Genomic DNA, 24,271 nt, shown 5'->3' on the forward strand with positions numbered 1-24,271 from the left:
GTATCTCTTCAAATTGCTCACATGGAAGATATTCTTCATACGCCAATGGGCTGGTAATTTCAGCTCATACGCTTTGGATCCTTCTCTTGGATATAAAGCTGCTGAAATCTGAAATGGACCATAAAACTTCGGTGCTAACTTGACATGTTTTGTACTTCCTCTCACTGACTTGATTCTTCTTTTATCAATCTTCAGTAAAACCCAATCATCCTCCTTATAATAAACTTCTTTTCTTTTTTTATTGGCTGCCTTGGATTGTTGAACCTGGGTCTTGTTAATATGTTCTTTTACCTGCTCAATAACCTGTGACATATCCTCAGCAAACTGGTCAGCAGCGAAAATTCGCTCCCCCAAGTGTGTTATTGGAGTGGGTAAACATTGCCCATAGATGATTTCAAATGGGGCTTTCTTGGTGGAAGTATGTACAATGTTATTATAAGCAAACTCTAACATGGGTAAGAACTCTGGCCACCTTCTAGGTTGGTCATGGACATAAGCTCGAAGTAAAGTAATTATGGTTTGATTGGCATTCTCACTTTGTCCATCTCCTTGAAGATGGAAGGCTGTAGTAAATTTCAGTTTGGTTCCAAGATGGGCTGTCCAAAAGTTGCTAATGAAACGGCCATCATTATCGGATACAATAGATTTTGGTAACCCATGTAACCTAAAGATTTCCCTAATGAATAACCTTGCTGTTTCAGGAGCAAACAACTCCTTTTTACAGGGAATAAAATGAGCTTGTTTACTCAGCCTATCTATAACAGTGAAAATCTGCTCAAACTAACCAACCTTGGGGAAACCTGACACAAAATCCATTGTAATGTGTTCCCACCTTTCAGAGGGAATAGGCAAAGGCTGCAAAAGACCAGTAGTCTTACTTGTGTCAGATTTAATGCACTGACATACGTCACATTGTTGAACAAAGGTCGAAACTTCTTTGCGAAGTTTAGGCCAATGGAAGTACCTCTCAATATTGTCAATGGTCCCTCTAATGCCGCTATGTCCAGAATATGGACTCGCATGTAACTCACTCATGACTAGATACCGAAATGTTTTGGGTACACATATGGCACATCCCAAAAATAAGTATCCATCCACGATGGAATAAGCATCTAAACCCCCGACCTCATTACACTGAATCTTCCCATAAATGTCAGCGAAGTCCTCATCTAAAGGATAAGCTTCAACCATTGCTCCTAATGATTTCTCCTTAATCACAAAAATGTGATTAACTTGGGGCCGTCTACTCAAAACATCAACTACTAAATTCTCCTTTGCTGGCTGATATTCAATATTTGGTTGCCCAAAGGATTGAATATATTCACCCCATTTGATTTGCCTTGAAGAAACAATGGGTTGAGAAAACAAGTGCTTGATACTTTGATGGTCAGTCTTAATCTTGAAAGCAGAACCATATATATAATGCTTCCATAACTTTAAAGCATGAATGACTGCCAGTAACTCCTTCTCATACGTGATATATTTCAATTCAGCCCCTTGAAGTTTTCTACTCTCATAAGCAATGGGATGCCCTCCTTGCATCAACACTGCCCCAATCGAGGTACCACTCGCATCCATACATACAACAAAGAACTCTTTGTCCATGTCCGGAAGTGTGAACACTGGTGCAGTGACCAATGTTCTCTTAAGCTCCTCAAAAGCTACTTGGTAAACCTCTCCCCACTCATACAAGGAATGCTTCTTCAACAAATATGTTAGTGGAGAAGCAAGACGAGCAAAATTATTAATGACTCTACAATAATAACTACACATCCCTCGGAAGGATCTCAGCTCATGTATATTTTTGGGTATTGGCCATTCAATTATGGCCTTGACCTTTTTAGGGTCAACCCGAATTCCCTCAGTAAACACAATGTGTTCCAAATACTCTATTTCTGTCTTGAAGAACTCACTCTTCTTGGTATTTAGGAACAATTGATCCTTCCTTAGGAGCTCCATCACCTTAGCAAGGTGATCCTTATGCTCTTCCTCATTCTGGCTGAAAACTAAAATGTCGTCAAAGAAGACTATGAAAAATTTTCCCAAGTAGGGTCGTAAAACCCTTCCCATCAGCCTACTAAAAGTGGTTGGAGCATTAGTTAGGCCAAAAGGCATGACCAAAAACTCATAATGTCTAGTGAGAGTGCGAAAAGCAGTCTTATGTTCATCCCCAACTTTCATCCGAAGTTGATGATAACCAGATTTCAAATCCAATTTGCTAGAAACTTTAGCACCTTTAAGCATATCCAATAAATCATCCACTCTTGGAATCGGATACTGGTTCTTAATCGTTAGTTTATTCAAAGCACAGTAATCTATACACATACGATATGATCCATCCTTCTTCTTGACCAATAATACACGTGCTCCAAATGGAGAACTGCTTGGTCGAATCAAGCCTTTTTGCAATAGATCTTCAATTTGTTTTTCTACCTCCGTTTCTGTCCTGTTCATCCTGTATGGGACTCTACATGGAGGAGAAGCTCCTGGCTCTAAGTCTATGGCATGATCATCTTCTCTCTCCATAGTTCAAATGAGTCATCTCTTGAAAATCGATCCTCATAAGCTCTAAGGAACTCATTTCTCTTCCAATATATGAAGATATCATGAATCCCGTATATACACAAGATTACAATCTACCCCTCTTTTTACCAATCTTTTCGCTTGGGTAGGAGTAATCAATGGAATGTATACACGTCTCGATCCCCTACGATCCTTATGTTTTCATCCTTATGTACAAAGCAACAATGATGAGTATGAGGATGAATAGCAGGGTTAAAATCATACCGCCATGGTTTACCTAGAATCATGTCAACGTCTTGTAAAGGAGCTACTAGAAAATCCCTTCGATCTCTATATTTTTGTATACGAAAATGAATATTCCGTACTATGGATGTGTCTTCTTCATTGTGTCCCCTAAAAGCTCCTGAGAGCGACATGTTTTTTATAGGTTCTGGTTTAAGATCGAGTAATTTTACCAATCTATCACTCACTAAGTCATAATTACACCCATCGTCTAGGAGAACCACTATTCTATGTCCATTCATGAATCCATACAACTTAAAAAGAATCCATACAACTTAAAAAGATCATGAGGCCCAAAGGTATTGGCTGAATGGACAGCATTCACTATTGGCTCAATAGTCACGGTAGATTTCGAGGGTGACAAGGTAGAAGCCTCACCCTCCTGCTTGGATGTAACATGCAGCGGTGATCTGATCGTGTAATTCACAGCAAGACCTTCTTTAAACCTTTAGCGAGGAATGAGCATTGTTTCCCATAGAGAGAGAAAGGAGATGAGGGTAGAGAGAGAGTAGAGTCGACAACCGATTGGGTCTCTGTACCCACTGAGGGCCCCCTCTCCCAATCAGAGGAGAATTTGCTTTATACTTGGAGAACTGAGAAATACAAAGAACACTCTTCGAGAGAGCCGGAACGCACTTCTCAAGAGCTCACTGTGCACACGTATAGCAGACCCAAAGACCTGATAGGCAACGCCGATCAGTACCAAGACCTTGATGCTGTCCACACTGACGATGTAGGACGCTTCTGCAAGGCAAGCAAGGCCGATCAGTACGGAGACCTTGATGCTATCCACACTGACGATGTACGATGCTTCTGCAAGGCAAGGAAGAGGCTTGTGCTGTCTACCGAAAGGCAGGATTACTACATGAGGAGAGTGATAGCTGAGAGTAATAGTGAACAAGAACTGACTTACTGACTTGACCTAAGGCTAAGAGACTGACCTACGTAGCTTGTGCTTAACTATCCCTGGACAAGGGCTCACAAAGGGGTCACAGCATACGACAAAATCTCCTATCTGGGAACTATGATGTAGCCAGTGTGTCACCTTGCACCCCAAGTGCAGGGGTGCATATGACATTCCCTCCTTCTTAACTTGGCGGTAGGTTCATTGCTTCCAAGGAGTCCGCCAATATCTGGAGAAACTCCTCGAAAAAATCTTCGTCCAACCACACTGCTTCATGGGTACCTCAATCACGGAACTTGGTGTAAAACTCACGGATCCTGCGTCCTGACCCATGCTTGGATTTATGAAGAAGGATCTATTTTGGCTGAAAAACTTCGGCTTCATCAAGAACTTCAGGTTGTTGCTCGTCGAAAATCTCTGAAAGAGCAAGTCCAAAATATGGCTTCAACCAAGCTACATGGAACACGTTGTGCATAGTCCAACTGTCTGGTAGGCGTAACTTCATTGAGACTTCGTTATCTTTTGAATAATAGGGAATGGTCCAAAGCTCCTGAAGGATAGCTTAGGGCATCGCTTGCCCACCTGCTTCAATTGTTGCTTGATAATGCGTAAATACACCCATTGACCCTCTTTATACTGGACATCTCATCTGGATTTATTAGCTTGGCATGTATACGATGCTTGAGCTTTGGCGATGCGGCTTTTCACGGACTTTGTAATCTCTGCCATGGATTCGGTGGTTTTGTTGGCTTCAGAGATGGAGACACCATCCGGGTGAGGAGTGAGGTAAATCGGCGTCCAAACGCCGCTTCATAAGGTGTGCGACCAATACTCGAAGAATAGATATCGTTTAGAATGGCCTGCACAAGCAGAAGAAACTGCTCCCACTTTCCTTGAGCATCATGACAATATGATTTCAAAATATCAAATGCCATACCATTATACTTTTCCGTCTCGCCGTTCGATTGCGGATGGAAAGCACTGGACATCTGAAGCTTAGTACCAAAATTATCAAACAAGGCTCGCCAAAAGTTAGACGTAAACTTGGAGTCCCTGTCGAATGTGATGGTCTTTGGCAACCCTCCAATGGGATACCCATACTTGATAAACAAACGAGCTACATCTTCAACATTGGCTGTTTGTTTGCAAGGAATGAGCATACAATATTTACTAAAGCGACAAACAATAGTAAGACATTGAGTATTACGCGTACCTGCCGATGCTGGAAGTGGCCCCACGAAATCCATACCTATGTCCTGGAAAGGACCGTCGAGGATTGGCAATGGCATAAGTAAGCCTGCCGCTTTCTTGTGGGAAGCCTTGACCTTTTGGCATATTTGACAATTATGCACATAGCCGTATACGTCCTTCCGCATCTTTGGCCAATAGACATAGCGCTCTAACTTCTCCAAAGTCTCCAAAGTCCCGTTGATACCTCTGTGACCACCGGTAAGGGTGTCATGGGCATCATGTAGAAGCAACTGCCATTTGTTTTTTAGTACACATAACCTTTTCTTATAGAAAAGCCAACCGTCCTCTAATAAGTAATGGCCTAGAGCAAGCGTCGTAGCTAACTGGAACTGCGTGCCAAACTCTGCTAACTCCGCGTACTGTGCCTTCATGCTATCAAGATCCTTTCCTTTGATTTCGAGCACAGTGGCCTGCTCAATGGCCTGGATGGAACCTTTCTGACTGAGAGCGTTTGCAATGGGGTTGTTTTTGCCGAGAACGTACTCAATCATTCCCCGAAACTGCTGGAATATCTGACTCCACCGCTGCTGCCGATCACTCCATTGCGTACTAGGCATTGTCTGAAGCCACTTAAAGGCTTGGTGATCTGTCTTCACCGTGAAAGTCCGTCCGTATAGGAAAGGCTTCCAATATTTTAATGCATGGATGACACTGAGGAGCTCTCTATCATACATTGAATAGTTCTTTTCGGCATCGTTAAGCTTTCTGCTGTAGTATGCCACGGGCCTATCCTCTTGCTGTAAAATTGCCCCTATGGCGACATTGCTAGCGTTTGTGATTACCAAAAATGGATCATCCCAAGAGGCGATCTTCATAACTGGTGCTATCGTGGCCAACCGTTTCAAGTCATAGAAGCGTGGAAGGCCTGCAAAGCTTTGCCTTTGACTTGAACTTTTTGTCTGCGCGTCTTTACACCCTTGAGTAAATCTGTAAGAGGGGCTGCGTATGTTGAGAAACCCTCCATGTGTGAGCTATATGCTTGACACAAACCCACAAAAGATCCGATCTCCTGGGCCGTCGTGGGGACAACCCAACTTGTGATAGCTTGGAACTCTTCAGGGTCCAATCGAATCCCTTGAGCACTAATGAAGTAGCCCAAATACTGAATTTACAGCAATCCGAATTCACTTTTCTTTGCGTTGAGATATAGATGGTTATCATGTAATAGCTGTAGGGCACATCGCACATTCTTCATATGCTGCTTGGCTGTCGCGGAAAAGATAAGGATATCATCGAGAAAGATGAACAGGCACTTCCCAATATACTCTGTGAATACCCGGGACATCATTTTGTTGAATGTTGGTGGTGCATTCTTCAGACCAAAGGACATGACAACAAACTCGTAATGAGCTCGCTCAGTTCGGAAAGCTGTCTTTGGGATGTCAGCTTCAAAAATCCGGACTTGATGGTAGCCACTCTTAAGGTCAATCTTTGAAAAAAATCTTGCACCATTGAGTCTTTCCAAGATGTACTCGATGCGGGGCATAGGAAACTTGTTGCTTACCGTAAGCTTGTTGAGTGCTCTGTAGTCGACACATAGTCGTGCGGACTTATCCTTCTTTGCCACAAATAAAATGGGTGCAGTAAAAGGCAAAGAAGAAGGTCTAATAAACCCTGCGCGCAGTAATTGAGACAATTGCTGCTGTAACTCCCCCTCCATGGGAACTTACTTGGAGGTGTCAAGTCCGGAAATAGATCGATGTGATGGTCTTCCGGTTGGTTGGGAGGTAGCTGGGGTGGCAGATCGTCCCGAAGCATGATGTCTTTGAACTCTTGGAGTAGATCCACCATTGCTTGCCCCATCGAAGGAGCGGCTTGAACTACAATGATTTGGCACTAGACATAGACAAGTGCACACATGGCACCCTTGCGGGCGGCGCAACCTGCTTGAATATGAGAGATTAATGGAATCCCTGGTATGCTCCGATCACCGCCTATCACGGCGGGCTCAGGTAAACCTTCCACAATCGTGAAGGTGTCCTGCTGCCAATCAGGCGTCGGAACATGCTCACGAAACCACTGAATCCCGAGGATCATGTCGCACCCCATCAAAGGAGTCAATATAAAATCCCGCGTAAACATGGCCTTCTGAACTGAAAAGTGAACTGGATGGCCTTATGCATGATGTGTGTGTGTGCAAGCCGGGCGTGAACCCGTCCACTGCAAGCTCGTGAGGCAACAAGGTGCACCCCACTGTCTTAGCAAGCTGAGGGGAGATGGCATCTTCTGAACTCTCCATATCGAACAAGACAACAAACTAATGCCCGTTAGCTGTGCTGTATGCTCAAATGAGCGCCTTCTTTTGATCTGAGAAGTCTCCCTCCTCCTTACCTTGAAGACCACCGTGGGAACGGCATTCAAAGCAAGGAAGACGGCATTCATAGCTGAGGATGGAGGCGGGGTTGGAAGAGCCAATACATGAGCAACGGACGAAGTAGGTGCTTTCGCAACCTTTTAGGCAAGCCACTTCGGACAATCCTTCTTGCCATGCCCAGCGATGTGGTGGCCATGAAGGCAGCAATGTTCTTGGTGGTACCGCTGCTGCTCATCGAGGTGTAGATAGCCTCTTGTAATACCTGCTTTAGCCTTCTCATCCGGAGTCATCTTTGATTTGGACTCCTTCTTTTGACCAGAAGCCTAGCCGTCTTTCTTTTGGAGCTGGTTGTCCTTCTTCTGATCCTTACCCGCTGTGTTGTTTGATTGCTGCGGGGCTTTGGAATCTTTCTGGACCTGCCTGGGCTTTCCCCCATTCAACATCATCTCCTGATTCTATGCGAGTCAACGCCCGCTCGTAATCTAGCGGGTCGAAGTTCCGAATGGTAAAACGTATGTTCGTGTCCAATCCTCGCATGAATTGCTTCATCTTGGCGCTCTCCGTCACGCCCAACTATTGTGCCAGCATGATGACCTTGTTACTGTATGTCAACACAGGCAAACCATTCTGGGAGAGACGAGCAAACTCATCCTCCACGTTAAGCAGATATTGGGGTGGGAGAAAACGGGCTTTGAGATCGGTCACAAACGTTGCCCAAACGAAATTCATCTTAAACGTGTTTGGGTCAGTATGCTTACTAGCCCAATGCTGCCACCAAGGAACGGCGTTCAAAGCAGGGAAGATGGCATTCATAGCTGAGGATGGAGGCGGGGCTGGAAGAGCCAATACATGGGCGACGAACGAAGTAGGTGCTTTCGCAGCCTTTTCGGCAAGCCACTTCGGACAATCCGTCTTGCCATGCCCAACGATGTGGTCGCAATTAAGGCAGCAATGTTCTTGGTGGTACCGCTTCTACTCATTGGGCTGTAGATAGCCTCCCGTAATACCAGCTTTAGCCTTCTCATCCGAAGTCATCTTTGGTTTGGATTCCTTCTTTTGACCAGAAGCCTGGCCGTCTTTCTTTTGGAGCTGGTTGTCCTTCTTCTGATCCTTACCCGCTGTGTTGTTTGACTGCTGCGGGGATTTGGAATCTTTCTGGACCTGCCTGGGCTTTCCCCCGTTCAGCATCATCTCCTGATTCTATGCGAGAGTCAGCGCCCACTCGTAATCTAGCGGGTCGAAGTTTCGAATGGTAAAACGTATGTTCGTGTCAAATCCTCGAATGAATTGCTTCATCTTGGCGCTCTCCATCACACCCAACTATTGTGCCAGCGTGATGATCTTGTTACTGTATGTCAACACAAGCAAACCATTCTGGGAGAGACGAGCGAACTCATCCTCCAGGTTAAGCAGATATTGGGGTGGGAGAAAACGGGCTTTGAGGTCGGTCACAAACGAGGTCAGTATGCTTACTAGCCCAATGATGCCACCAAGTCACCGCCTCACCTGTAAGATGAGGGGCTGCAAGGTGGACTTTATCTTGCTCATCTTGAATCCGTGCTAACGGAAAATGAGCTACAAACTTATGAATAAATTGTAAAATTGCTGAATGGTCACACTTACCATCATACTTAACAAAATTTGGAGTGGACCGAGTGAGTGGTGTTACCTTTGTCGATGGCGAAGCTGTGGCGGAGACGGCTGCTGCGCTCAAACTTGCCTGCATAGCAGCTAACATCTGTTTGTGTTGGAGAAGCATCGCCTCTCAGTCTAGCTTTTGTTGCCTCTCTGCCTAGGCAAGCTTTGCGCGTCGCAATGCCTCCTGATTTTTGCATTCCTCACATATCATCAAGAGTAGTTTTTCAAAATTTGTGGTTCCTCTTTCTTCCAGCGGCTTTTCTGCTTCTTTTTCCTCCAAACGTTGTTTTGTCTGGTCCAATTGTCTTCTGCTTTCTTCCAACTGGGATGAATGTTCTTCGAGTTCCTGCAGCAAGACCCGATTCTGCTCTAGAAGGTTCGCCATCACTTCTTGAGCATTTGGCGGAAGAGAATCTTGTTGGTAGTCTTTCTCCTCTTCAAAGTCTTCGAGGTTGAAATCTTTTCCTGACCCTTCCCTGTACCCACTGAGGGCCCCCTCCCCCAATCAGGGGATAATTTGCTTTATACTTGGAGAACTGAGATATACAAAGAACACTCTTCGAGAGAGCACGGAAGCGCTTCTCAAGAGCTCACTGTACACACGTATAGCAAACCCAAAGACCTGAGAGGCAACACCGATCAGTACCGAGACCTTGATGCTGTCCACACTGACAAAGTAGGACGCTTCTGCAAGGAAGGAAGAGGCTTGTGCTGTCTACCGGAAGGCAGGGTTATTGCGTGAGTGAGAGAGTGATAGCTGAGAGTAATAGATACTAAGAGAGAGCTGAGATATGACTGAGAAACTAGAGCTAAGAAGTAGGCTGCATAGCCTGTAAAGAAAACTGAGAAAAGCTCAGGAGACACTTTCCAAACCTCTCTCTCCGTTCTTGTGCCTGACTGTCCCTGGACAAGGGCTCACAAAGGGGTCACAGCATATGACAAAATCTCCTTTCTTGGAACTATAATGCACTTGTCGATGCAGCCAGTGTGTCACCTTGCACCCAAGTGCAAGGGTCCATGTGGCATTGGATGCCTTGGCTTTCCCTTTTACTAAATTCATCTTGGCAATCTTAGCCAAGAGAACCGGACACTTATGCCATACGTGCTCTGGCTTATGTTTCTTACACCCGAAACATTTTCCTTCCTCTAATCAACTTCCTCTTCTCTTCGTCCGTCATAGAAGGAAATGGCACCCATCCAAGTGGTGATTGGCTGTTCACATTCCTTACAAGAGCTTTACCCTTCCCTTTATTATTCTTAAACCGGTTGGGTATATTGTTGGTCTTAGATGATGACCCGCCCTCCTTATTGAAGGGTTTATGAGGATTCAATTTCCTCTTGGCTATTTCAGCCAGCTTAGTGAGGTCCTTAAGCGTGGTCGGGTTAAACATTTCAACCTCGTACCTTACTTTTGGACTTAAGGCTGCTAAATACTTCTTTCTCCTATCTTCCTCACTCTTTTCGAGTAACTCTAGAGAGAGTTTCCAAAATCTGGCTGTAAAATCTGCATTACTCTCATTATCAAACGGCCTAAACCTCTCCCAACGAAAGGTTAGGCTCTCTTCATGCCTTGGTGGCATGAACGTGGCTTTCAATTGCTCCACGAACTTAGCCCATTCATGAATAGGCTCTTTTCTTGTTTGTGACAAAGACCACCACATTAGAGCATCCTTCTACAGATGCAATGTGGCAAGAGCAAGCTTCTCTTGCTCAATCTTGCCTTGATGGGCAAAGTATAGCTCAAAATGGCGAATCCAATTGAGGATTTTGTCAGCCTCCCTTGCCCCATCATATTTGGGGAACTCAATTCTCTCTCGCGGTTGGAATTTGGACCTCTTAGAAGGGGTACTCAACTCTTCATTCCCAAAGTTTGTGACACCTTCGGTGCTCAACTTCACCACAATTTGCATTGGAGTGACTTCCATCCTACAATTTTCCTTTTGAAATTTCTTCAGTATCTCCAGGTATCCATTCAAAGGGGGACAAGAATTGATAGTGATGATTCTATACATCGAGATGAACCAATCATAAAAAGGTATCATGAGGACAAAATTGAAGAGGTGAAGACATTATTAAAGATGAAGTTTGACATTATTGACCTCAGTCTATATTTCTGCTGTAAACTGGTACGCTCCCTTTGGGCTACTTGTTTTGAGCCGATTGGAGCTCTAGATACCGTTATAGGGAGTACTTGATGGGTGGATCACCCCCTTAAAATCTTATTCCGATCCAACTTTCCGTTGGGGAGAACGGGGGGGTCTCTTTTCCTCACAGTTTAAGGATTTTAAGGGGGAGGGAGAGAAGTCACCCCATTAGGACACCCCGTTCACCGTTCAAGACCAAAAATTTTCATAACAATCCTTTGTTTCAAAACCTCAAGAATTCAGGATTGGCCAGGAAGGAGATGTTTACAACCTGAAAAATATGCTATGTGCATGGTGGACTGTTGTCCGTGGCGCATGCGTGTGTGCGCGCCGTCCAATATTTCGTTGTCTTGCATGCGTTCCTTGGTCGTGCACGCCTTCTTTTTCTGCGTAGCATTCCCTGTTCGTGCCTTCTCTTGCACGTTCTTTTACGGCTTCCGTGCCTACTCCCGCCACTCGTTGTGCTTCTCTTCCGTCATCCGCACCTGTCATGGATTGTACCTCCCACTAGTGCTTCCGCCACATCTGTCACGATTTTGCACGTTCCTCTCACCCTCTTCTCGCCCCAGTCATGGACCGTCACCGCTCTGATACCAAATGTAAAAAACCAGACTTTTCGAGAATGCAAATGTGTGCAATGCATGCAGAATTTGAATGCCAATTGGCCCTCCAATGGGGAAGAGCGCCCTCGTGAGAGTACTTGTTTCTATTTCTACCTACATGCAAGGTGGGAGAGAGATGGCGGATGAATACAATGTGGTAGAGAGAATGCTACGTGAATTCACAATGAAAGGGTGATACCCTTTCATTAATGTCCCTTGAGATCACTCAAGTTCCATCTTCCCATTTACACCTACCCTTATCCTATGACCCATGCACCTACCATTCAATGCACTCTAATGCACCCTTTCCCTTTCCTATTGCCCCTAGGACCTAGACACGTGTGTGCACATCTTTATTACTAATCATTGGCCAATGTTACATAGTTTTGGCGGTACTATTTACACCGCTTGATCAATCATCATAAATACAAACATATAACCGCACCATCAAATTGGCGTCTAACAATAACAAGGTTCTAATGACTATTAATTAACTAAATAATCATTTCTCTTGTCATGACACTCCCACCTTGTATATAGGTCAAAAATGGAAATAAGTACTCTCACAAGGGCACTCTTCCCCCATTGGAGGGCCCAATAAGCATCAAGATTCTGCATGCATTGCGCCCATTTGCATTCTTGTAAGTCTGATCCTTCACAAACTTTTCCTTCATCCATGAGGACACGGTTCTAGCTCAATATATATATGGAAGGAGGCTCAAAATACATGGAAGAAGGCCGTGACATTGATACTACAGAATGCCCCATTGAAAATTAACCCTGCAAAAATTAAAGAATGCCAAGTACAGAGTACATGAGCAGTAGGACAAGCAGCAGTGTTTAGAACAGTATGAACCCAAGTCAGCAAGCAGAGGCTCGACCTACCCCCAAAAGTTAAGCATCAGAAGATACGGCAGCCATATCATACAGCCGACGGCTCCATCTCAAGGATGCCCTGGTTCAGAGGATGAGCTGAAGAGCTAGATGCATTTCCTTTACCAACAAAAAAGAGCATGCCAGGGTCCTTTCAGTGAAACTAAAGAAAAGTTGCCAGCTCAAATAGAAACATTTCCATGGCAGCCTTCTCCTTCCACCGAAAATCCCACCTACTGCCACACCAACACCATTCACGCTGTCTTTGTGGTGTGGAGCCCTAGGTTTCAATTTGTAGCTCAAGGCTGAGCAAGATTGTAAGCATCTATGGTCAATTAGCGGAAGCAAAAGAGCTGAGTTAGGCAAGGGCCTACCTAATGGAACCAAGTGGGGTATAGAGGTAATATCTACACCCTCTTAATACTATCTTGATGCCACTTGATGTATTTCAGTTTGCGAGGGGTTCAAAGTGGAGTTTGCATTATGACACATGGCCAGATATTAGCTGCATTCCAAACACATTTGCTTATGTGATGCAAGAGCCATAAAAACCGTATCATGTAAAAGATCAAGCATATCAGCGAAAGTAGAAAGGATGCTTTATCTCAAAACCTACCGCACATTTCCCTACCTGCCCAAAAAACCCATCAAAGAAGAATGACATAATTGGCCGTTTGCAAAAAAGCCAATGATTCACATTGTTCGTCCAGCTAACACAAACCTGCTTTTGGCAATGAAAGCGTCTCTTTGAGCAGTCTGCTGAACAGAAATTGCAGTGGTATTCAACAGCTGGTCCTTGAACCGCACCCTGTAGTTCTGCTATCGTTGTTTCTGTGACAGTTGCAGCTGCTACGGCTTTTGCAGATGTAGCACAAGGCTTCGATGTGGAAGATGCACCAGGTGAGTCAAAGCGATACAACTGTGATGACAAAGACCGTTGTAATCGGTTTGATGTTGTTTCATCACCCATTGGAATTGGTCTCTTGAATGAAATATCATCTTTTTGCCCCTCTAAGGATCTCGAGTTTATAAGGCCCCAGTGGTCCAAAAACTCAAATATACGTTTAGCTGCCTCTCTGTGCGTCTCTTTGCTATCCGATATAACTCTTGACACATCCGCTAAAGTAAAGAGCTTTTCGGGATTTTCCAGATATTTTTTCATGAGAAGATTCCTGTATTCCATGTATAGAGAAGGTGTCTTTAATTTGGACTTTGAGTTGAAAAACTCAGGTAAGCCCCTTCGTTCCAATGCATGTATTTTATCCCACGAGAACCATCCTGGCAAATGGAGAAGAGAAGCATTTTGAGGCCACAAATCGGAATGACGATTTAGGAGCATTTGAAACCATAAATCGGGAATGACAATTTAGAATGGCAGGAGTATATTAACTGTACTTGCATCTGTCGAGACTCGGAAGCTCACCTGCATGATTGGGAATGAGTGGGCCCAAACTCGTAGACGCAATCGGCTCGCCAGTTCCAGCTTCTTGTCCCTTCCAATCTTCCCGGTGTAGTGTGTCCTTCGCTGCGACTTCTTCCTGATCCCGACTCTTTGCGTCGTGTTCGGAACAGGGCAGCCCAGCTTCTACAGAGAGATCGTCCGTCCTGGAGACAGAGGGCGCGAGATTATTCCCATTAGATTGAGGATTAGGTGGGGCATCGGCGGCAGGACCGTCATCTGCCCTTCTTGCAGGACAACCATTAGCAGGCAAAGAAGCAGCAGATTCATCTCTGGAAGGCCTCTTGTTGGGTGCAGGAGACTGGGGGAGAGTGGGATTCTTCCGCTTGAGAGAACCCATGTGTTAGGAGTGGATCAAATTCATGGGTGGGTGAAGGAAGAGGTCAGGGGAGGAAGCAAATGCGACATTTTGCAGGGCTAGAGTTTGCAAAGGAAGCATTGGGCTGCAAGTTTTGATGGTGCACCATCTCGTGTGTGTGTGTGTGTGTGTGTGTGAGAGAGAGAGAGAGAGAGAGAGAAAGAGAGAGTGACAGTGACAGAGTACACAGTGAAGTTCTTTGGCTAGAAGTGTGAATTTCCCTTTCTTTCGATCATTCCCACTCAACCAAATCTGCATAATTAGCCTAGCCATTGTGCATTTTTTCCCCCACGTGAAAAGAGATACGCATCATTGGATGTTGGTGGATCCGCGGAGCTAGCTCATCACATGGATACAATTCTCCGATAGCAAGCATCATGGCAAGATCCAAGCAAGCTATTCCATAACATTTCCATCTAGGTGGATTTTTTATGGCGAGAGACGCAAGAGGATTGGGTCTCTAGACTCTAAAATGTAGATGTGTGTATGAGAGAGAGAGAGAGAGTGTGTGTGTGTGTGTGTGCAATGTGTGTCCGTTTTTTTAGCATGAGTGAAGTGCTTTGGTTAGGAAGTGTGAATAATCATTCCTACTCAACAAAATATGCATAATTAGGCCATTATCACTATTTTTTGAGCTTGTTGGGTAGTCACAGAATTTGGATGCCTTGGCTACTTAGGGTGCATCTCAGCTTTTCCATCATATGAACTAGGGTGCGGTAGGCCGCCTAAGGGGAATGAATGAAGAGAGTAATCTATAATATGTTGATTATAAATTAACGATGAAGAAAAGATAATAGGCCGATGTTTGAAAAATACATGATTATAAACTAAGCTGACAATAGACCAAATGGCGTATGTGTTTAAGCGTTCCCTTCTTGTGAACACCTTGGCACACAAATAGAAAAAGAAGAATTTAGAATATGCAAAAGCAAAAGAAAACACAGAACTTGAAATGGAAAACATATATATATATAAAAGTGTGGGCGGGGAGGCGGCGTGCTTCCTTCCCAATAGTTATAATCCGAGGGAACGGGCCCTTCCCCGTGTGCTAAGGTTGTAATCACCAAGAATATTAGTTCCGAGATTGAGTATAGTGAATATGTAAGAGAATGATATATTACCTAGATCTTAATAAGTGTATCTGTATTCCAACTCAAGCATCGGACCACATTCTTGTCATGATTTCTTCTGTCATTTGCTGTGGAAATCCTGTCTCTACCTCCAAAGCGGTTTCTCGATGTGAGCGATGTTGGAGAGAGAGGGCGGCAGAGCCAACATCAACTAGATGATCCAAAGAGTTGAAGTTTGTGAAATATATAGATTTAGAGGCCTTCAAAAGTGCTCATGCCTTCCATCAAGAGCTTTTAATCCAAAAGCATGCTTTTCATCAAATGTTGTAGGCCTTCATATCAAAATTAAATCCAAGGCTTATATTAGGACACGTGGCTCAAGGGAAGGCCAAGAAACCCAAAATTCCCCATAGGCTGCCTATCGTAAAGATGGCTTTGCTAGGCAATAAAGAATGTCTTAACAAATCATAGTACCGGCTCTGAAATCTAATAAGAGCTGCAGTTGTGCACCATATATGGTTGCTTAGAAGTGCATTGGTCTTTCACCACGAGCAGCTCCCCCATGGCTCTCGTCAGACACAGGGTATTGAGTTGCTGGGATATTACAACAAAGTCTCTAAGGAGATAGGAACTACTTTCAAAGCTCTACATGATGGATTGTAGCATTAGCTTTTCTTGTTGTATTTTTCTTAATTTTCATTTTCATTGATATAATTTCATTCCCACCGCTAAAAAACAAAATATGCGCAATTTTTGTTCCCTTAAGGTGTTGTAGACGCCCACAAGCATTTACGCTCTCTTGTTTCCAAACTTTCTTACATGTGTAGTGCAATCTCCCTCAAGTTAGGAGTATTCATGTGTGACTCCATGTGTTGGGTAAGAGGGCGGGTTGGGGAGGGGGGGGGCGCGGGGGTGGCACAAGGGAGGTATTTACAAAAGTGGTTATAGGGTTATTTCAAATTGAACCCAACTTTTCCATTGCCAAGATTTCAAATTGAATGCAATGTTATGCACCCGAAGGCTACCTCCACCAAATTAAGATGAGTATATGACTATCAAGTTGCTTGACGTGGCATGAGAGAGCTCACTTGGATGCTACTTTTGCCAGCTCACATTACTACAAACTTAGTACAGTATGGGCCGTTAAAAGGCAATAATAGGGTTAGAACTACAAGTTAAGGCAACATCTTTGACATGCCCATCTAGAGATTTCCTTTTAAAAGATGCTAGCAATCAAAATATGTATTTACCAAGTATTTCACAAGAGCCAAAAAGCTTTTCACCTTCAAGCATTATGATACCTCACTTAAAGTTTTTAGGTGGTGTATAGACTAGTGCATGATGGGCATGCCACCCATGGATCATGGATGGGCAAGATTTCCTGCCCACATCCAGTCCACTGCCTAGATGCATTCAATGCACCATGGGTGGGCATGGGCGCCCATAGTTTGTCGAGAAAGTGAAAGAAGAGCTTCTTTCTTTAGCCCATGCCTTTCCAAGACCCCCTTTAAAAACAAGTAAGTTTAACTTGGCTTAAAAGAATGCAAATTGTACATAGTTTAAATTGTAATGAATGATATTACTTCTTTCTGTTGCAATTGATGCTGTAATATGCTTATTTCCTCTCTTACCTCGACACTTATTAGGGCTCTTTTTTATAGTCTATCACTTAGAGATGTCTCTTACCTTGACAATCATTAGGGCTCTTTTTTATAGTCTACACCTAGAGATGTCATTTACAAAAAAATGCAAGTCAAGGATATTACAAAAATGGAAATATACATGTGTACTAGAAATTAAAGAATGTTTAAACTTGAACTGGATTTTGCTCTTATAATTTTATACTAATGGCCGCATTATAAGGTCTTATAGCCATACAAAAAGCTACCAAAGTCAAATTCAAATTCTTAAACAGATGGAAAGATGGAAGACAGTGAACGATGATGGAGGTGATCTTGATGGGAATGCCTATCTACATCATACCCTCTCACATCTTGAGCCTAAACTACAGACAAAGCTAGTAGAGGATCTGGGACTGAAAGGACGGCTACCAAGATGGAATAATCTACTAACGGATGACTTAGAGCTCCCTCCCTTAGCCCAAGAAAGATAACCAAGCTCTTTTCAGCAGTAGGGTGTAGACTTCACATGTAAGCTTTTTTCTGAACATGGTAGAGAACCGCTCTTTGCCAGCTCATTACGTTCGCCCGCCAGCAACAAAGGGGGGAGCAACTCCCATGCAAGAGGACGTGGAAGTGGTAATGGTTCTCGAGGTGAAAGGGATGCACGAGACGAGCAAGACTCCACCATTGATAGAGGCGAGAGAGGTGCCAAGACCTCGTACTCAGCAGCAGCAGCACAGACAGACGACTAGGAGAGGGTTCTTCTCCCTTCCCACCTGGTTGAGATTTGCTCCTTGCGCTGCCTATCCAGAAGAGTCCCAGCATTTACCTGCCTAGGAAAAGCAGATGAAGTTAAGGGCACAGCCTACCCTCACGGAGGAGAAGGAAGCACACGTGAGCCCAATAACAGCCCTGTAGATAGTGAAAAAGAAGCCGACAACGAACGAACGTCAAGAAATAGAGAAGTCATTTAGACAAGAAATAGAGAAGTCATTTAGAGAGAGGATGAACGAAAGACTTCCAAAGCAACTGAAGGCTAGGCGGAAGCACAAGACTCCCAGGCCCCCCAGACTCTCCCCGCAAGCACTAGAATGGGAGGAAGCTATCCGAAAAGCTCATGCTTAATTTTGCAAGAGCTCTTAATCTTGTCGAGCAACGCCGACTATTGATTAAGGTATGCATGTTACTGCTACACTCGACGACAAACTCCTTTTCGAGTCTATGGAGTGGTTAAGCACACGTGCGTTGGTTGGGTTTTTGCCAGGTGTTAGACTCCCTCTCACAGTGATTGAAACGTGGATTCAAACCAATTGGTTGAGGAAGGGACTAGTTGTTGCTAATGTCAGATCCTTGAGGAAGGGATATTTCTTTTTTTTATTTGAAAGGACATGGCAGCAAGATCTTTTCAACATGGCTTATGGACTATTTGAGACCAACCCCTCTATCTCTCATGGTGGTCTCATGACTTCTCACCAAACAGCCCAAGGTCCACTAAAATCCCCGTTTGGGATGAATTTCCTAGTTTACCTTTGTCCCTCTGTAACCAACTCCCCACCCTCTATAGGGGATTGGGTAAGGTACTAGGTGTAGAAGCTGAAAACTTCATAAACCCGAGAGGGAATCCTCAAATTTGCATCCAAATGGACATAGTTGAGGAATTTCCTAGCTCTTTGGTGATTCTCAATAGGAATGGGAGTGTATTTAGAGAACAGCAACTACTACATAGAAATCTTCCTAATTCATTTTCGTATGCGGACTTGCAAGTCATTCGCTGAAGAATTGCCCTCAGAAGAAGAATAAGGCCAAGCGTCAGGTCCCTCCCACTCCTAAGCCGCAATGGCACAAATCAAGAAATGGGTGCCCAAGGCCCCTAACAGAAATGTAGAGAAGGCGCTCTCATAGATGTGGGAACTACCTCTAGTCATAAATCTACGCAGAAACAAGAGTTTCTTAAGCCCCCTTAGTCCTTCTCACTAAGAACTCTTTTGAAGCTTTAGTTGATAAAATGAGACTGAAGAGTGGATTAGAGAAAACTAGGACAAAATGCAAGGTGATGATTTTGATCCTGGATGGGCCAAAGACTTTAAAGAAGACATCATTAGAAGTGATGATATGGTCACACAGACACCATACTAGGTATTGCTGACTCAGAAAAGGAGCTACCCAAAGCTTCCCAAGAGGACAAGGAAACCCCCACTTAGAAATAGCCTTCACTATTGTCCAAAACAAAAGGAGGTAGTCCAAAATAGCCAGTCCTCGGAGTGATATCCCGAATCCTAGGGCTAAAAAGGGATCCAAAAAGAATGGTAAGTAAAATGGTCTCTTTCCTCGCCTACAATTTCGAGGGACTAACTAGCCCTGGTAGAAGTAGGAGATTGCCTTTTGGCTGAGAGCCAATTCCCTCCCTCCTCATTGTTAGCCCTTCAAGAGGTCAAAGCAATTAGATACACTCTTCTAGATAGACTTAAAAGAATAGAGAGAAGAAGAATTTGGTTTGTCACCAATCACGAGGATGGCAAAGGAGGGACAACTCTAGGGATCCTTTCTCATTTCGGGGGTTGTATCCTTCATGACCAGGTGGACACATAGGATAGATGGGTCTCATTAACTTGTCTTTTGAAAGGGCAACGCTTCATTGTCACTTCTATCTATGCCCCCAACGGTTATATAGACAGAAAGAGCACTTGGGATTCAGTAGATGCAATTGGTGAAAGAGGATTTCTCCTAGGTGACTCTAACATGGTTGAATCTAGCCAGGACAGATGGTTGAAAAAAGGCTCAGTTGTTAAAGGTTCAAAAAGAGATGCGTGGGAAAATGCCAACGAGCAGCTTCAGTTGGTTGACACAGGCAAAGTGGACACTTTCACTTGGTGCAACATCCAAACGGGCCTTAATAGAAGAGAGGCCAGGCTAGAAAGAACTTATCTTTCTCAGGAGTCAGCATTTGTTGAGTGAGGTCTCTTCTTTGACTGACCACATTCACTCTACCCTCTCTCTCTCTAACCATAAGCCTGTCACTCTCCAATGTGACTCTGGAATGGGGAGGCCGTTCATTTCATGGTTTAAGGTTGGCCCTAGACTCTTTGGTCTTAGGAATGTTTAGGAAAAGATTTTTCATATCTGAGAGGATTTCTTCATAGAACAAAGACTCGTTGAGGTTTCCTAGCTAGAGGCAAAGAATACCCAAAAAGTTCTAATGCAGGTGAGAAGGGACAGGGCCAAGATCACAAGATGTTGAATGGAAAAAATCAAGGAGACCATCAATGCACTAGAGAGGGTAGCCAAGGCAGGAGACAAGAGGAGCTGTTGCTAGCCAATCGAGACTTAAGATTGCAAGAGCAACTAAAGCTCAATGAGTCAAAAACTTATATATGAGGGGATCGTGGGTAGGTAGAATCGATCAACCAACCAAGGAAACCTTAAACTAATCAGAAAAAAGAGGGCTCAAGAAGAAATCCATCTGTTGAAAAATGGTGATAACTCTCTAGTAGCTGATATAGCAGGGAACATTCAGTTGATCCATCAACACTTTGAGAAACTGCTACTATCCGATGCTATTCCTCCTAATGAGTCAATCATTCAAGCGAGGCAGTTGTGCAAAGAGGCCAGGAGGAAGATGGTCAGAAACTTTGAGAAAATATACCTTGAAAAAGAGCTCAAGCAGGCAGTGGATGTAATGGTAGAGGAAAATGCCAGAGGAAGATGGTTTGTCTGTAGAGCCTCTGTAGAGTTTTACAAGTCCTTCTAGGAAACAGTAGGGCCTCATCTTTTGTAGGACTATGATTGATGAAAGACTTGCCTCCTCCTTCCTATCAGCCCACATAAATGGGGGAGTTAGTAAGCTTATCCCTAAGGATCTCCCTCTGAATTCAAGACAGATTTTACTCTTGGATTCTTAAAGAGCAGAAAGGGTTTATTAAAGGAAGGCACCTTCTTCAAGCAATCATTAATATTTGGGAAGGGTGTGAGCATGCAAACGACTCAAAATATGGCATTTTCTTTCTTAAAGTTGACTTTGACAAGGCATATGACCATTTGGACTGGGACTTCCTTATTCAAGCCCTCCAGGACATGGGCCTTCCCCTATCTTTTGTGTCTTTTGTAAGGCTACTCCTTACTAATTCTTTATCAAAATTTTGTGTCAATAGGAAGATGAGTCACTCCTTCCTCCTCAAAAGATCCATTAAACAGGGCTGCTCTATTGATCCACTCATTTTTGCAATTGCTGTAGATTCACTAGGATGGCTTATTCAAAATGAAATTGAAGGTGGTATCCTCAAAGGTATTGAGCTCCCTTCAGGCAAACAATTCATCTGTCAGCAGTTTGCAAATGACAGTATCTTCACACCGAAAAACGCAAGACAAGATATTCAAAAAGTGTCAAAATGTCTTGATGTCTTCTATGAAGCCTCGAAATCCCTCATCAATCATTCAAAAATTGGATATGCAACTTTAAGTGGAAAGGAACAAGATTTCTTGAGGGACCTTGGGGTGTTTGACGATACCCCATGGCTCAGTTTTTTGCCTGCTAGGGATTCCAATGGGATTTCAAATTTCAATGAAGCCAAGATGGGATTGGTTTCTCTGCAAATTCAAGAAAAAGCTTGATAAATGGAGTGGATACCAAGCCAACCTAGATGGGAGGAGATTAGTTCTTAATCATTGCCTTTACCCATTGGCCATCTTTTACTTATCTTGTTGGGCACCCTTAAGAGCTAGGCTTGAAAGCTTTTATCAAGCTATGTAGAACCTTTCTGTGGTGAGGTCCTTTTAGATTGTCAAAAGTGAGGTGGTATTTTTACACTAAGCCCAAAGGGGAGGGAGGTCTGGGGATGGTGGATATTGATGTTGGCTCTTTTCTAGGGCTTCCGCAAGAAGAGTAGGGTATTCTCAGTATGCATGGTTCCGAGGCTTTTTGTCACCTACAGATATATCGGTGTATGTTTGTAGTATAAGTGTAGCTTAGGACCTCGAGTCGTATTCCGATGAGAGACGTAGGCTTAAGTGGGGTAAGCAAACATAGTGCATGCATGTGTGAAAGGGATGTGCATCATCATGGTTAGGGTAACAAAGGCTTTTGCCTTCATTGGGGGTTGAAGGGTTTAGGAGGAGTTTGAAAGTTAGAGGGAGGTTCAAAGTTCAGAAGGAGGTTCCAAGGTTCAAAAGGTGGTTCCAAGGTTTAGAAGAGGTTTAAGGGTTAGGAGGATCCAAGGTTCAGAGTATAGTACATGGTGGAGAACTCGTCTCCCTCATAGATCATGGAGGTCAAGGGTTGAGGGACTAAGGGTTTAGGGGGAGTGTAGGAGTGGGAGAGGAAGAAGGTGTAACAGTATGGGGAGGAAGGAGAGAGAGGAGAAGGGAGAAGAAGGGAGGAGGAGGAGGGAGGAGAAGGGAGGAGGAGGAGGGAGGAGGAGGAGGGAGGAGGAGAGGGGAGGAGAAGGGAGGAGGAGGAGGGAGGAGGAGGAGGAGGAGGGAGGAGGGAGGAGGAGAGGGAGAGTGAGAGGATGGGTTGCAAGGTTCAATCGACTATGTGTCTAAATGAAAGCGTGTGAGTGCACGTGACCTAGTAACTAGGTAGGGACTAACTATATGCTTTTTTTGTTGTTGCTAGGATTTCATAGGGCAACTAGGACTCAGGCATCACTTCTGAGCCCTAGGTTGAAATTGGGTGATGCTACCTATATGTGCGAAGACGTACATATGCAAGTGAGTGCTCGGGATACAATCTAATACTAACTAAGGAAGACTTGGGTTTCCCAAATCTTCATTTTTGTCGGGGATGGCTTGCGTGTTGAAGTAGTAGCGCTTCAATCGACTCTCGTTTATGGTTGTGTTGAAGTGGACTTCATCCAATGTTTCTAGCAACACAGCTCCGATGGGATTCATTTTTCTTACTCGATACGGTCCTTGACCTAGATACTTGAGTTTTTCCTTGTGTACTTTGGCATTGTATAACAAGACTAGGTCACCTTCCTTTATGTCTTTGGCTTTAAGATTCCTGTCAAACCACACCTTTCTTCTACATTTTTCTATTTTCATGGCATGGTAGGCGACTAATCTGGTCTCTTTATGCTTCTCCAATTGATAGAGTCTTTCTTTCATGGATGCATGATCTCCCATGCGTTCCTGTACTGCTATGCATAGGCTTGGTATTATAAATTCTAGTGGGACTAAAACTTTAAGGCCGTACACCAATTAAAAAAGTGTATTTCCTGTACTGACCTTGAGTGTGGTTCTGTATGCCCATAAGGCTGCATTTAGTTTCTCTGCCCAATCAGAACACTGTGGTTCTACTATCTTGGTGAGGATAATGCATAATATTTTGTTGGTAGAGTCGGCCTGTCCATTCCCTTGGGGGTAGTAGGGTGTGCTTTTTCCATGGAATACCATAAAGCGAGACAAGAATTCTTGGATTACCTTATTAACAAGATCTGTGCCTCTATCCGACACAATTTCAATGGGGCATTCGAATCGGGTGATCACATTCTCATATAAGAATCTTGTTGTGCTTCTGGCATCTGTGTTTTGACTGCTTTAGCTTCAGCCCATTTGGTAAAGTAATCAATGCATGTGTCCCCTTTGCTGTTGGATGGATGGGACCTACATAATAAATCCCCCATTTTTCAAATGGTTTTTGTGCAACAACTGTTGTTAGGGGATTGAAGTCCTTGTGTTGTGGTTTAGTAGTCCGTTGGCATACATCACAGCCTTTGTCATATTCATAACATATTCATAGGCATTTGCCCAAAGTGTTGGCCACCAGTAGCCTGCTGCGAGGACTTTTCTTACTGTGGCTTCCCCTTGGAAGTGTCCTCTTGCAATGCCTTCATGGACTTCACTCAGGATTGGCATGATCTCATGAGGCATTACAGGTCTTCTTAAAAACTGGTCCTTGCCCATCTTGTATAGTTGTCCTGCAATGAGTTGATAGGTTGCAGCTTTTAAAATTAGTTTTTTGGCATCCATTGCTCTCATTTCAGGGGGTGGTCTCCCGCTTGACACGAGCAAAGTAGAATGAGTAGTCTTTCTTATGTTCACTAGGTTGACAAAGCACACTCCCAATCGCATACTTGGATCCATAAGCATGAACATGAAAATCAATATCCCAATTGGGAGATATAAGAATGGGTCATGTGATTAGGCGCCACTTAAAAGATCAAAGGCTTGGTCACACTCTTCTGTCCATAAGAATTCCACTAATAATTTGCAAAGTGGTCTGGCTATCATGGCA

General features: G+C 43.9%; 1 protein-coding gene across 1 annotated transcript in view; it reads right to left on the bottom strand.

Moving 5' to 3' along the window:
* LOC147898527 (SWI/SNF complex subunit SWI3B-like) overlaps window positions 1–14,519 on the bottom strand; it is a 64,709-nt gene extending 50,190 nt beyond the window's left edge. The window contains exons 1-2 of the mRNA XM_087379347.1: window positions 13,955–14,519; window positions 13,253–13,809 (exon numbers count right to left, since the gene is read on the bottom strand). Coding sequence (XP_087235473.1) covers window positions 13,253–13,809; window positions 13,955–14,330 — 933 coding nt within the window. The 5' untranslated portion in view covers window positions 14,331–14,519. The remainder of the gene's footprint in view (window positions 1–13,252; window positions 13,810–13,954) is intronic.
* Between the last annotated feature and the right edge of the window lie 9,752 nt (window positions 14,520–24,271).

Source organism: Dipteris shenzhenensis, chromosome 9, assembly GCF_047967505.1.
Source record: "Dipteris shenzhenensis isolate YYH24624 ecotype China chromosome 9, Dip_SZ_1.0, whole genome shotgun sequence".
Classification (NCBI taxonomy): domain Eukaryota; kingdom Viridiplantae; phylum Streptophyta; class Polypodiopsida; order Gleicheniales; family Dipteridaceae; genus Dipteris; species Dipteris shenzhenensis.